Genomic DNA, 12,722 nt, shown 5'->3' with positions numbered 1-12,722 from the left:
TAAGTGGAAATTACAAAATAGGTTTATTCATATAAACAGCTACAAAATTCTACTAAACAGGGAGTTTTCTTTTTTTGTTGTTCAGGAGGAGGCAAAGTGTATTGTTACACTGTTTCACAAAAGCATTATCAAATGACATACAAACAAATAAGTTAATCTGTATTCTTCACATAGCTCTTCTGAGTTTATAGAGCTCCCTCTGTCTGTACGAGGAGGCACAGCTATCCTGAGATTCACAGGGTTTTGTTTTTTTTTTATTTGTTCAAACTTACATGACCTTGCAAGAATATAGTTTCTATGTGTATCCATCACTGTGTATTTATTTGTCCCACACCCTCCTACAAAGGGAAGTCCCAAATGGCTTCTTATTTACACGCTGCAGAGCTGTGAAGACTGAGACTAACGCTGCATAGATGAGTCATTCACACCACCAGAAACATGACTCTTTTTTTCTTTTTCTTTTTTTCATTTCAGGGCTCCCAAAGTGACAGAGTCTTTCCCCTCGCCGGAGTATGGGAGAGAGGAACGTTTTGTGTTGGCATAGGAGGCGTACAGGGGGGCAGAGGAGGTTGAGGAAGAGGAAAAGCGGGGCAGGGTGGACGTAGAGGAAGGGAAGCCTGGGGCCGGCCTCTCAGGAGGGTAATAGGCCGGAGAGGAAGACCTGCCCCTGCTTTGTAGGCTGCTGCTGCTATTCTGCAGAGGAGAGCTGGAGGTTTTTGGACCATGTGTGAGAGAAGATGTGGAAGAGCTGGAGAGAGGTGAGGTCCTGATGTTGTAACCTAGGACGCCCGTACTCATGAGAAACTCCCTGGAGCCGTAGGCCGGCGGAGTTGGTCCGCGGGAGCCCGGAGGTCGAATGTTGTCCGGTGGTAAACTTCTCCTGCTTGGGATGTCATAGATCCCCATATCAGGGCCAAAGAGCACCTGGGTCCTGGCCGGGCGACGGAGCATCCTCTCCCGCTCCTCCAGCTCCCGTCTCTCTTGAATAGAAGCCATGATGGCTTTTGAAAAGTTATCATAGCGCGCAGCAGCAGACAGCGGAGGTGTCATGTCTGGAGGAATGAGGTCCCGAAGACTACCTCGAGGACTCTGAGAAGCCGCGTCTCGCATCGCCAAACCCAGAGGTGGGACGTCTCGCGACATTACGCTTTGGGATGCAAGGTCTCTTGGCAACAGTCCTTGGAAAGCAGGAGAAGGGACTCTTTGAATAAAACCTTGGAAAGAAGGCGAGGCATCCCTGGAGGTTAGACCCTGCAAAGAAGGTGAGGGATCTCGAGGCTGAGGAGACTGTCTGCTGATGCCCATAAACACGGGACTGTATGTGCGAGGATGCGACCGCTGCAGGTTCCCGTCTGTGCCCAGGGTCATAAAGTGATGGGGGTAGCTGACTGGAGCGGCCCCTCTCTGAGCCATGACCTGAGGGTCTGCAGGAATGAGATTATCATAGGAGATGCTGCTGCTGCTGGTGTTGTGGTTGGCCAGCAGGCTGGAAGAGGACAGGATGCCGGGCAAGGGACTGGATTCCAAATTGTCAGCATGCATGGCTGGCAGCTGGGATTTGCTGCCACTGCGACTGGTGTGTTTCAGGGTGAGAGAACGGGAGTTCAGCGGCAGAGAGTTGAGCTGCAGCGAGCTGGAGACAGTGCTGGTCTGGAGGGAAGGCTGGACAGGCAGGCTGGCCTGTTGGCTGCATCTCACGGGGCTTCCTTTAGACTCAGAGTGGAGGTCAGGACCTTTGTTACTCCCTTGCTGATCTGATGTCTTCAGCAACTTAAGCACAACAATACAAAACAGACAGCAGAATCTATCAGACACAAATCAAAACCAGGACTTATATACTGAGGAATAAACTCTGAAAGTCACCTGTTCTGGAGGAACGGGCGATGATCCTCTGGATATAGCCTCAAGGACAGGTCGTAGCTGTGGCACGGTGGGAATAGATGCAGGAAGGACGGTTTTATTATGATGCCCTGGATCTAAAAAAGAAGTCGGCTTCAGATTAATGGCATGCAACAACGTATGGAATAAAACCGCCAATGCATCTGAGCAAAGATGGCTTAAAGGAGTTCTTGTTTTTTCATCATCAACAAATCCCATGGAAAAAATAAAAAACAAACCAACAGTGCATTAGTTTGTCTCTAAATACTTTCCATAATCTCTCTGGAGCACACACACCAAAAGCCCTCTGATAGATAATATAGATGTAAACCTATGAAAAGTGGGTCACAAGTTTCCATTTTACAGATTTTTAAAACCAAAAGTACTTATAACAGAAGATGTATCTTTTTTTAAAGACCTGATATATAAAAAAAACTTTTAAGATATAATTATTGCGCATTTGGTGCAGTAATCATTGCAGTTTGCAGAGCCCACAATCCAACAGTAAATGTTTATTTATCAAATTATAATTATGTCCTCAAAGTGTCCCCCTTTTCTCTTACCTGATTAAAAAATGTTACCAAAAAATGTGGCCGCTACACTTTACAGATGCATGCTTATCACAGGATATAGGCATATGTGTCATTTTAAATTACCATCCATGGCAGCTACTTGGCTCTTCAACAGACCGTGGTCTGGTTTCGGAGGCAGCGGCGGTGGAGTTTTCGGTTGTTTGATGTCTGACAGCTTGACAGCTCCAGTTGAGGTTTGCTGGCAGAAGAAAAAAAAGCCAGAGACATGAGAGATATAGCTCATACATCATATATCACTTGACAAGTGTGTGAAAAATATTAAGCTCTTCGTGCATACCTTATTCTGGAGACTCTGTATCCCGTTGCCTCTGACTTTCACTGGCATCTGCCTGTCAATTTCTGGCCTCAGAAACGGAGGCTGAATGTGGATGACTGCTTTCCTACAGGGCCTTGCTGTGTACCTGGTGCCCCAGGACAAAGACAGACAGCAAAACAAGGTTGGTTTAAGGGTTTAAATTAAGCAGAAGATGGAGGAAGAGAATGTTTCTTACTTTGGAGAAATGGGACTGCAAACTAGATGCTCCAAGTTGTTACAGCAGCCACGTGTAAAAGGGTTTACTCCTCCCTGAAACTTTCCAGTTACCTGTGAAAGTATGAGGAAATATATTAGAGTTTTTAAGTGTATACATACAGTACTGTGTAAAAGTCATACATTTTGCTATGAATATGGAAAATAGGTGCAGTGATTTATTGAAAGGTGCAAACATACATGGAAGCACAGTATATGGAGAGTCTGTGAAGCTTGAAAGTTAAGTTTGTTATGACCACCTTTATTCTTCAACATAGTCCGAACTCTATTAGGCAGCTTTTTTCTCATTTCTTTAACTCGTCTTCAGTAATAGTTCTCCAGGATTCTGAAGGACATCAAAGCTGATTCTGTCTTTTGTTCTGCTCTCTGTCAACATGATCCCACACTGCTTCAGTAATGTTGAGGTCCACTGAAGAGGCCGATCCATAACTGATAGTGTTCAGCTGTGTGCTTTTATATCAAGCTATGCTTTTATAGTAATGGCAGTGTGTTTTTGTCATGCTGAACAGTAAAAATGATTCCCAACACCAGCAGCTGAAATATAGCTCAAACCATTACAGAGCCTCCACCGTGTTTTGCAGACAGCTGTAGACACTCAGTCTTGTTCCTTTCTCCTGACCTCTCTACATATTGACAATTTGAACCATTTCTCATGTGGATTCATCACTCCGTCAGCCACTGATTTTTAGTCTAGTTCTTGTGTTATTTGGAATACCTCAGCCTTTTCACCCTGTTTCCCTTCCTTAAGAATGGCTTCTTGACAACCAGCCTTGCACTGATACCATTTCTGATGAGGCTTCAGTGAACAGCAAATGGATCAGCTGAAGGGTCAGATGCATCCCTCAGGTCCTGTGTCAGGGCTTTGCTATATTTTTACCTATTTTGTACCGACATGACTTTCAGATACTGTTAATACTCCACACCTTCCTCTTCTGTACTTCTATACTATTTTATGCTTGTCAAACTGTTATCTTTGGCATTTTTCATAGATTCGGCTAAAGAAATGGGAACAAATGATGTGCATTTGCCACTAGCTGCTAGTAACAATGCACAGATACAGATAAAACTGGTTCTTTGCCAAGTTGTCTGTCTAATGTAGATAGTTAGGTGCTTTTTTACACTTGGATGATTTATAGGTCATTGTTTAGTGGCTTAACAATATTTTTTTAAAGAAACATTCCTCTGAAAATAGTCAGTTAAAAGCCCTGGACTGAAAATAATTGAAGACAATCAGCCCTTGTCCAAAGGAAAAGTTTGAAAGACCCTCAGAAAACATGGAGAACTATTGCTCAAAACAACTTTAAAAAATTACAAGTCTGGCTCCTTAGGAGTAAATGACTTTTGCACAGAATTGTATAACACAACATCGTTAAGTTCTTCAGTTTCATTCATACACTTCTATGTGACTGTTCTCAACAGTAATTTACATGTATGGAAAATACTGACTTGTTCATTAGTGGTGCGTCCTCTGGATACCAGATACAAGTGGAATCCAGTGAGACCGAGGACAGGGATCAGAAACAGCCCGGATATACTGATCACTACCAAACTGGGAAAAACGACGATAAGGAAAACTGCTTCTAGTTAGAATCAGTTAGACAAAATAGTCAACATATACAAGCAAAGATAGCTGCACACATATATCGAGTGCGCATAAGGATACGTGACAGTGCAGTGCAGCTTCCATAATTCATCCATGTGGTGCAGGATGTATATGAGGCCAAAAGTGAAGACACCAATCATGTGAAAAGTCAGTGACAAGAGAAACAGAAAGAAGTAGCGGTAGTTTCGCCTCCCAATGCAGTTGTTCACCCAGGGACAGTGATGATCAAAGTCCTGAAAGATTGAGAAAGTGTGGGGGGGAATACTAAAAATCAGTTATTCGCTGGTATGGTGTAGAACACTTTGTATGTATGAAGCATGAAACAGTGTCCCGCACTGCAGCATTTATGGCTTAAGCTCATTTGTGATGCTCATTCAAAACAGGGCCTTTAAAATGCAAAAAGCACAACGAAAATTCTATAAAACACGAGCTACACAACAGAAATATAAAGACACAAAGCTCACAGCACAACAAAAACACAGACAATGAGAGAAAAAATAAAAAAGGCAGCTATAGAACAGTAATACCTGCTGTGCTTTGTAAACACATACTTTCAGTAGATGCTGTCTGAGCCCTTTTTTCAAATTGTATTTCTACTGAGTCCACAAAGGATCTGAGGAAAGGATTAACCTGATTAATGAGATCTCTCCCTCTCTCTCTCCAACACCCTCTGGCCATCATTCACCCTGCAGAAATCCCCTTTATTGACTTTCCTCCCGACACACTGCTACACTCACTCAGAAGCAACAACTCATTTTCCCTCTTGATCTGTCCCTCCGTGCCTTCCACACCCTTATCACACAATTCCTCCATTTCAATTTCTCACCGCATTTGTTTTTGTGTTTTTTTGTTTTTTTACCCTCTCAATCATCTAGTTTTTCTTGCAAGCGGCCGGCACTTCCACTCACCTCCACACAGTGATCACAGATGCTGCAGTGGGAGCAGCGTGGAGGTCTGTAGAAATGGCAGGACGCGCACCACTTCATCCGCACCTGGACGCCCTTCACGTTCACGTTCTTGTACAGCGGAGCGCGGAACTCATCATCCTTGTCTTCATCCTCGCTGGCTGGGAAACAAGATGCGAAGTTGCTAAAATAAAACTCCCAAATAAACCAGTGATCTCTTCTGCTGTAAACATAATAAACATGACCCCTTCGCTTTGATTACTAACCCATTGGGAGCACGCCAGCATCCATAAAGGTTGCCATGGTAAAGTTGGCCAGCACGAAAAGGAAAAGGACGGCACAGCATGGTGGCACCGCAGGGCAGATGGTCACAGCCAGCCACGGGCACCTGAACACAAACACGCACATGAGAATATTCATAAACACCATTTCCTGCAGTTGCGCTGATGCAAATCCAAATTCCTGCTGTAATAACTGGAGGGGTGTTTTTGAGCCCTGCAAGCATCCATCACTTAGAGGTTAATTTTAACACAGCTATAAAAATTTAAAAAAAGAAAACGATTGTAAGGGATCATCTTCATCCCATTTATTGTGATGAGAGCTGTGGATCCCAAAAGTAATTGTTTACAGTGACAGATAAGCATGTATTAGCGTGTGCTCGGCAGTGCCCACAACAGGAGATTAAACGATGGAGGTCTCTCCTTGCACAGAATCCTTGTGCACCTTGTGCCCCGTTACACAACAGGGTTTGAACGATAGATAGCTTTCATTACCGAATAATCTGTTGATTACTTTTGAATCGTTTACTCTTTGAAAAGTCAGAAAATAGAAGGACGGCCACCGCGACATCCCTGATCCCAGCACAATGATGTGAAAGTTAGTGTCTGTGTGATGAGGCAAAAAAAACAAAGCTGCAGATAATTACCTTGCTAACTCATTAAATGTTCAGCCCTCTAACAACAGCATGCACACTGCTACTAGACAGAGAACTACAATAAAGGGTGGCTTATACGGATATAACTATTAATATTATAACTATAATAAGCAATCAAATTGCCAGAAAAAATGTCAAAAGAAGATTTGGTGGATTTAATGTTAAGTTGGATTTTGATCTGTTTAATTGCATAAAATGTTACAAACTATGATCACTACTAACTAATTAAAACTGTTGTGATTGATTCTACTCTACTGCATGAGATTAGAGCGAGAGAGAGACTAATATCCACTGGATTATGTTAGCAGTGTTTGATTGAACATCAGTTGATTGGACTATCTACTCTATGAGCCTTTTGCATATTGATTTATCAGTATGGGTACAGATCAATAATAAAATGCTATAATATGACGTATCTTTTAGGACTGACCGGGAAAACAAGTCAAAACCGGTTACGTGATTGATTGATTTATTTCGAACATGACTTCATGGAACATAGTTGATTAAAAATGAAGTCTGATTTAAAGTGAAAACGCCACAAAATTAAGAGTCCTCCAATCCCCAAACCCCCCTCTCAACCTACCCACCAAACCCACACCCAGGCTGGTTTGAGGGCGGTGGAGGGGGAGGGGTCTCGCCCTGCAGGAGGAATGCCTGCTGATGCCATGCCAGCTGCAAACACAGTAATCCCTGGATTATGAACTCTGGATTACAGACAATTTCTGCCAGTCCAGTTCATTGTGGATTCCTCACATCAGACGCTTAACACACAGAATATGCAGTCAAGAAGACCATATATCACACAGCATGATACTATATATTCTATAACATGACATAAATCCACTACATTTATTGTTGTGAGGGAACTTCTCACAACACTTGCAATCTTTGTTCAGTGCATTCAGAGCAAAACACGTCTTTTTAGACATGACAAAATGCTGCACAATAAAAAGATTTGAATCTTAAAATATAAAAATATGTGAGAAAAACATTAAGGAGCAGAATACGAGCCTCCAGCCCACATAATTTTGGGGGGATTTGTGTCCAAGTTCATCTCACATAGTGTGGTCATGTTTCACATGACCTTAAACTGTCATAGTTTATTGGTTACGTTAAGCTGAGTAACACTGCTCATTGTTATTTGCAGTTATCTCTTAAATTACAAGCACAAACCACGTTTTAACCAAAGAGAAGCTAGATATGGACCAGACTGTAATGTGGATGCTTCCACCAATTGATCTGAGACCATCTGGACCGCAGGGAGGGACAGTTCATTACGCCGTAGGCCCCACCTAATGAAACAGTCTGGGCAGGGGCGCTATTAAATCACGCAGAACAGTAAGCTGCTCTGCAATCTGCACACTGCGCTCATCCCTGCAGTGGGTCAGTGGCACGGCAGACACCACTCAGTCGGTCAAGCTGCAATTTCACTACTGCCAGCAGCCAGGGCTCCTTTTGTGAGCGCTGCAGTTACATAAATGACATCATAATCTGTCAGATTTCTAGAGACAATAGCCGTGCAGAAAACGCCACTCGTGAATACGTTCTCCACAGTGTCCTCACAAGGTCGTGGGTTCAACCTTTTTATGAGATTTGTGTCGTCCACATTTTCTCCTTCCCATTCTTGCCCTCTTTATTCGTAGTCCCCCATTTTTATCGTGCATGCAAATGAGATGGGAGGACGTTTAGGAGAAAATCAAATTAATTTCACTTTATCTGGACTTTTGACGTGATGCAAGCTAGACGAGTCATGTAAGCTTTGAAACGGTGCAGAAATGGTTCAGCAGTTTCAATGCATTTTTGCACCTTTAGCTTGGTGTTTTGAATTTCAGTGAAAAACTTAAAATAGCCTTTAAAAAAAGCAATTTATCAATAAAATGTCAGATTAATGGGATCAGTACAATCAAAGGTTTTGGTAGTGCAGCATAAACTTGGTCTAGTATGACCGTTAGAGGCTGAAGGCGATCAGACAACTTTGAAAAGTCTTTACTAAGTTATTTAAGCGTTAAGCATATTATAACTGTCTCTGTTTGATTATTGTGAAATATGAAATTGCTATACAATAAGCAGATCACATGCAAGATCTTGAGAAATTTTAAACCAGTAATTTTGGAGTTAGGGCCCACTTAAGAAACTGTAGCTTTTTTAAATTTCAGTATTTGTCAGTGCAAAAATGCATCCTAGCAGACTGGAACACATCACAAGGGGGATTTCTGCTGCTCTCTCTCGTTTCTGCTCCTTGTGGGTGATCTGGCAGTGTTCAACAATGCACCACACCTTAAACACTGACCCAAACAAAAGTTCACGGTCAGAGGAACAAAAGCAGGAAACCGGTTAACTGGTGAATTTTATCAGGCAAAGGAAGACAAAGGAGCCGCCACGGATATAAAGGTCGTCCTCTGACACTCCCAAAGCCTGCACTGGAAACAGAAATGAATGTATGCATGCTCGTACTGCTAATGCTCATAGAGAGCTGCCGACGCTGATAATTGCATGAATATTAGCAGATGAAAGGAGATGTGGCTGCAGGGTAACTGCGATTTCTGGAGAGGAATTTTCATGTCACCTTGCTCTGGTTTAAAAGCTAAAAACAGTTTAAAACATGAACAATGATACTGTGAATGTGCATGTGAGCACACACAAAGGACACGACTTCAAGGGTGCAAGGCCGTCCTGGCTGGTATTTTCTAACTACTGTGTGTTTCCATGAGTCACAGGAACTAAACGATGATGTTATGGCAGATGACAAGCGATGTCCCTTTGTTTCAGTTTTACAGGGGACAGGCTGAACAGAGTGCAGCACCTGTCCATCTCTGCTTTTCAAGGAAAAAATACAAGATGATAAACAAGCTATTTAACCGGCAGTCCACAAAACTCAGTGTCTGCTGTTTATTCCTCAAAGAAGATGTTTCTGCTTAAGGCAGTTATGAGTGACCTTTAAGTCTGCTTTAGCTGCATGCAGTATGTACGACCACACAGCTAGAAGAGCATTTTAGACATTTACATTAAATTGCACAAATAATAACAAAATGTTATACTGTTGGCCAGTAAGACAGACAGATTGTTTTGTTGTCTATCTTAAGATTGGGATACAGTCTGTGGGATTCAGAGGTCCTGTGGTCAGAATATGTCGATCTCTATTCTGTAGAAATGTGATAATTTAAAGTGTTTATGTTATAAGGTCGCTTCAGCTGACTTGCACTCACTTTCAATCACTTGCAGTGTCCTAGTTTTGCTGGTTTGGCATTGCAGTCCCAATTAAGCAGTCTCTTTTCAATCTATCATGTCAGGAGTTCATCGACTTCTTTTTTCTCTCATAGGATATAGATGGTCTGCAGGGATGCTCGAGAGTTTCTGGCCTATGAGCTCTATGTCTCTATACGTCTCAGCCCTGACGAATTTAAATACTTGCAGAGTTTTCCCTGTTTGTATCATCTCTGTATTCTCACATTTTAAAACTTCTTCTTAAAACACTCCATAATAAAAATGCAATGCAATCCTTGACCATAGACTGTATATAAAAGCGAAGCCAATCCATTTCCCACTTCCCATGATACACTATTCACTGAGCTGGTTACAGCAGATGGCTGCCCTCCCTGAGTCTGGTTCTAGAAGAAGGTTTCTTCCTGTTAAAAGGGAGTTTTTCATTCTCACTATCACCAAGTGCTTGTTCATAGAGAGTTGTTTATTTTCGGGGGTTTTTTCTGTATTATTGTAGTGTTTTAAGGTGGATATGCTTTAAGGCAGCGGTCCCAAATCCCCAGGCCACAGACCGCTACTGGTCTGTGAGAGTTGAGGCTCGGGTGTGAAATTTATGGTTTTCAGGGTTTTTATCGTTAACTCGGTCTTTTCCCGTGTTGTAGTTGTGCGTCTTATTTTGAAAGAAATATTTACGCGTTACCATAGCGACCAGAGAGCATTAAGGGGCAGAGAGGAGGATGTTACTCTCAGTGTTGTTGGCGCATTTCAGGAAGAAGCTGCTAATGAAGTTACACAATTACACAGTGAATTCGCGTTTACTATTATATTTACAAAATACCACAGTTTTTGTCTTGGTCGTATCATTTTATTTTGTTCTATTTATCCGCGACACCTTAATCGCCGGTCCGTGAAAATACTGTCGGACATGAAACCGGTCCGTGGCACAAAAAAGATTGGGGACCCTGCTTTAAGGAGGGCCTAACTTGTGGCTGACAAGGTGCCACTATATGCCCCTTGTTTTTTAAGTTAGATCCGAGCTAACACACCAAGGCCAAAATGCTCAGCTTGAGGCTTAAAAGCTGGACTTCGCAAACCAGTGGGTGGCCTAATGGCAGCTATGTCTATGTATGTGTATAGACAAATCTCAAAAATTACTCAAGAACAGAGCCCAGTCTCCTCAGCCTCCAACAATCCCAGATGCCATCCAACTGACCATCCACAAGGTGTACCAAAACAAACCAGAGACCCCACTCCTCAACACACAGGACCCAAAGGTTCAGCTGTCACTGTTCTGGTCCCAGCACTACAGGACACCCCTAAAGGTCACTTATTCATGCCCTAAATAATTAGATCTCCTTCAGAAGTACAGGAAGAACCGAAAATATTAGGCAGATGGTTTTAATGTTGTGGCTGATCCACCAGCCAGATTAACCAGATTAAATGTGCATAGTTATAAACAGGAGAACAAGAATTTAATTTTCACATTCTTCTAAAACAGGAATATTTAAAACATTTCAAACACATACACAGGAAAAATATTGCAGGAAACTATCAAAGTAAAGGAATTGCGAAACTATCCCTTCGCATTTACAGTAAACATTTCCACTTATTCTGACTCTTATCTCCAAATAACCTATTGTGAACTCAAAGATTGCAGACTTGGTTTTCCCAGATGGGGGATGACATGACATCAACCAGAGGAATCTAATCCCATACCCCCAATCTGGTGTCAGATTCCAGTGGAAACGGTGCACAGCCTGAGAATAGAGAGAAAAACTAGGGCAGATATGGCTACAGAGGTTGAGGGGTCAGAAGGCTGACATATAGCCTATGATGTGGGAGCCTGCAGAAAGTCAATGATGAATATGGAAAAGCTTTATCATTTAGTGCATTAGTATTACTTTGTAGTTCTCTGTGTAGCTTTGAAATGTTTGGAGAAATGACACAAATTTATAGTCATCGTTTAAATTGGATTCTCAGGGTATTATCGGATATTATATTCAAATTTGGCTTGGGTGGAGTCTTTTGAGTCTTGGACATAACCTGAATTTCCTCACAAATAGGTCAAAGCCAGTATGACTGAAACAGCACCTCTAACATCTGTATAGCGTATTTAAAACTACATTTTCTTCAGTTTGTCACATATTGCGAGAAACCTTGCAGTGAATTTTCGGGGCTTTTGCAAGATGAGTAGCCTCTTTTGATTTCCTTTAGCTAAATTTATGGCACATATGGGTCACAGTGACACACTGAGACATGCTGATTGTGGGTGGCTTATCCCATAAACTGAGCTCACACTTGGGTCCTCAGGGTGCACCGGGCAGGCACCCAGACCCAAGTCCAAACTGCCAGCTAACCAGGTCAGATGTTAGCAGCCTCTGTGGGTCTGCCAGCAGAGTGAAGACAGTGGAAAGGAGAGGAAATTTTGCTCTTTTTTAACAGCTTCTTGGATTTTCAAAATAAAATGTTAATTTAAAAAAAGGGAGAATAAAAGTGGAGTAAATTGCATTCAGTTTATTAATCTTAGCTGTGCCAGAGAGGATACTGGGGATATGTGTGATATTTTTCTAACGCTTAAATAGATCTATTTGATATTTAGTAGCTGTGGACGACAGGTGTCTGAATGCATGGCTCAGCTGAATGATCCGTACAGTAAAACACCAGTTTCCCGTGACTCTTTCGTACTTACGTGAAGACGAAGAACAGGGAGGAAGAGCCGACCAGGAGGCAGGCGGCCGTGCACACCGGGATGAAGGCGCTGGGTTTCAGCGAGTCGGCGCCGCTGGCGGGCATCCTGTCCTCTCCACGCTCATCAGTGTCTCATACCGACGAAACGCACGGCGAATACACCGCAAAAGTCCCTGCTCGTTTGTTTGCAAAGCCCTTCATAAATCGCAAAACGCCGAGAAACGACAATCATAGTCAAGGGGTGAGGAAGAAGGAAAAAAACCCGAAAGCTCCAAAAAATACAAATAAAAGCCCGCAGAGCCGCTGCTCACTCCTGCGTCCCGGTTGGTCTGTCCCGGCCGCCAGCAGCGCACAGATGCCGCCTCTCGTCTGTCCCAAAGGTGGTGCTTTT

At 42.8% G+C, this 12,722-nt stretch overlaps 1 protein-coding gene across 2 annotated transcripts; it reads right to left on the bottom strand.

Moving 5' to 3' along the window:
• zdhhc8a (zDHHC palmitoyltransferase 8a) lies at window positions 1–12,711 on the bottom strand. Of its 2 annotated transcripts, none has more exons than XM_025909085.1 (10): window positions 12,333–12,711; window positions 5,775–5,896; window positions 5,512–5,665; window positions 4,664–4,836; window positions 4,447–4,549; window positions 2,963–3,054; window positions 2,749–2,872; window positions 2,535–2,649; window positions 1,864–1,976; window positions 1–1,770 (listed from the first exon to the last, which is right to left on the bottom strand). In XM_025909085.1, the coding sequence occupies exons 2-10, from the start codon at window positions 5,852–5,854 to the stop codon at window positions 466–468; spliced, it is 2,259 nt and encodes a 752-aa protein (XP_025764870.1). In that variant the 5' UTR covers window positions 5,855–5,896; window positions 12,333–12,711; the 3' UTR covers window positions 1–465. The 2 variants fall into 2 exon arrangements, with proteins under 2 accessions (XP_025764870.1, XP_005470379.1); XM_005470322.4 differs by having other exon boundaries at window positions 5,512–5,669; window positions 12,333–12,707.
• Window positions 12,712–12,722: the final 11 nt, after the last annotated feature.

This window comes from Oreochromis niloticus, linkage group LG7 (assembly GCF_001858045.2).
Source record: "Oreochromis niloticus isolate F11D_XX linkage group LG7, O_niloticus_UMD_NMBU, whole genome shotgun sequence".
Classification (NCBI taxonomy): Eukaryota; Metazoa; Chordata; class Actinopteri; order Cichliformes; family Cichlidae; genus Oreochromis; species Oreochromis niloticus.
Note: the sequence above shows the minus strand (reverse complement) of the source record. Positions and strands in the feature narration are given on the sequence as shown.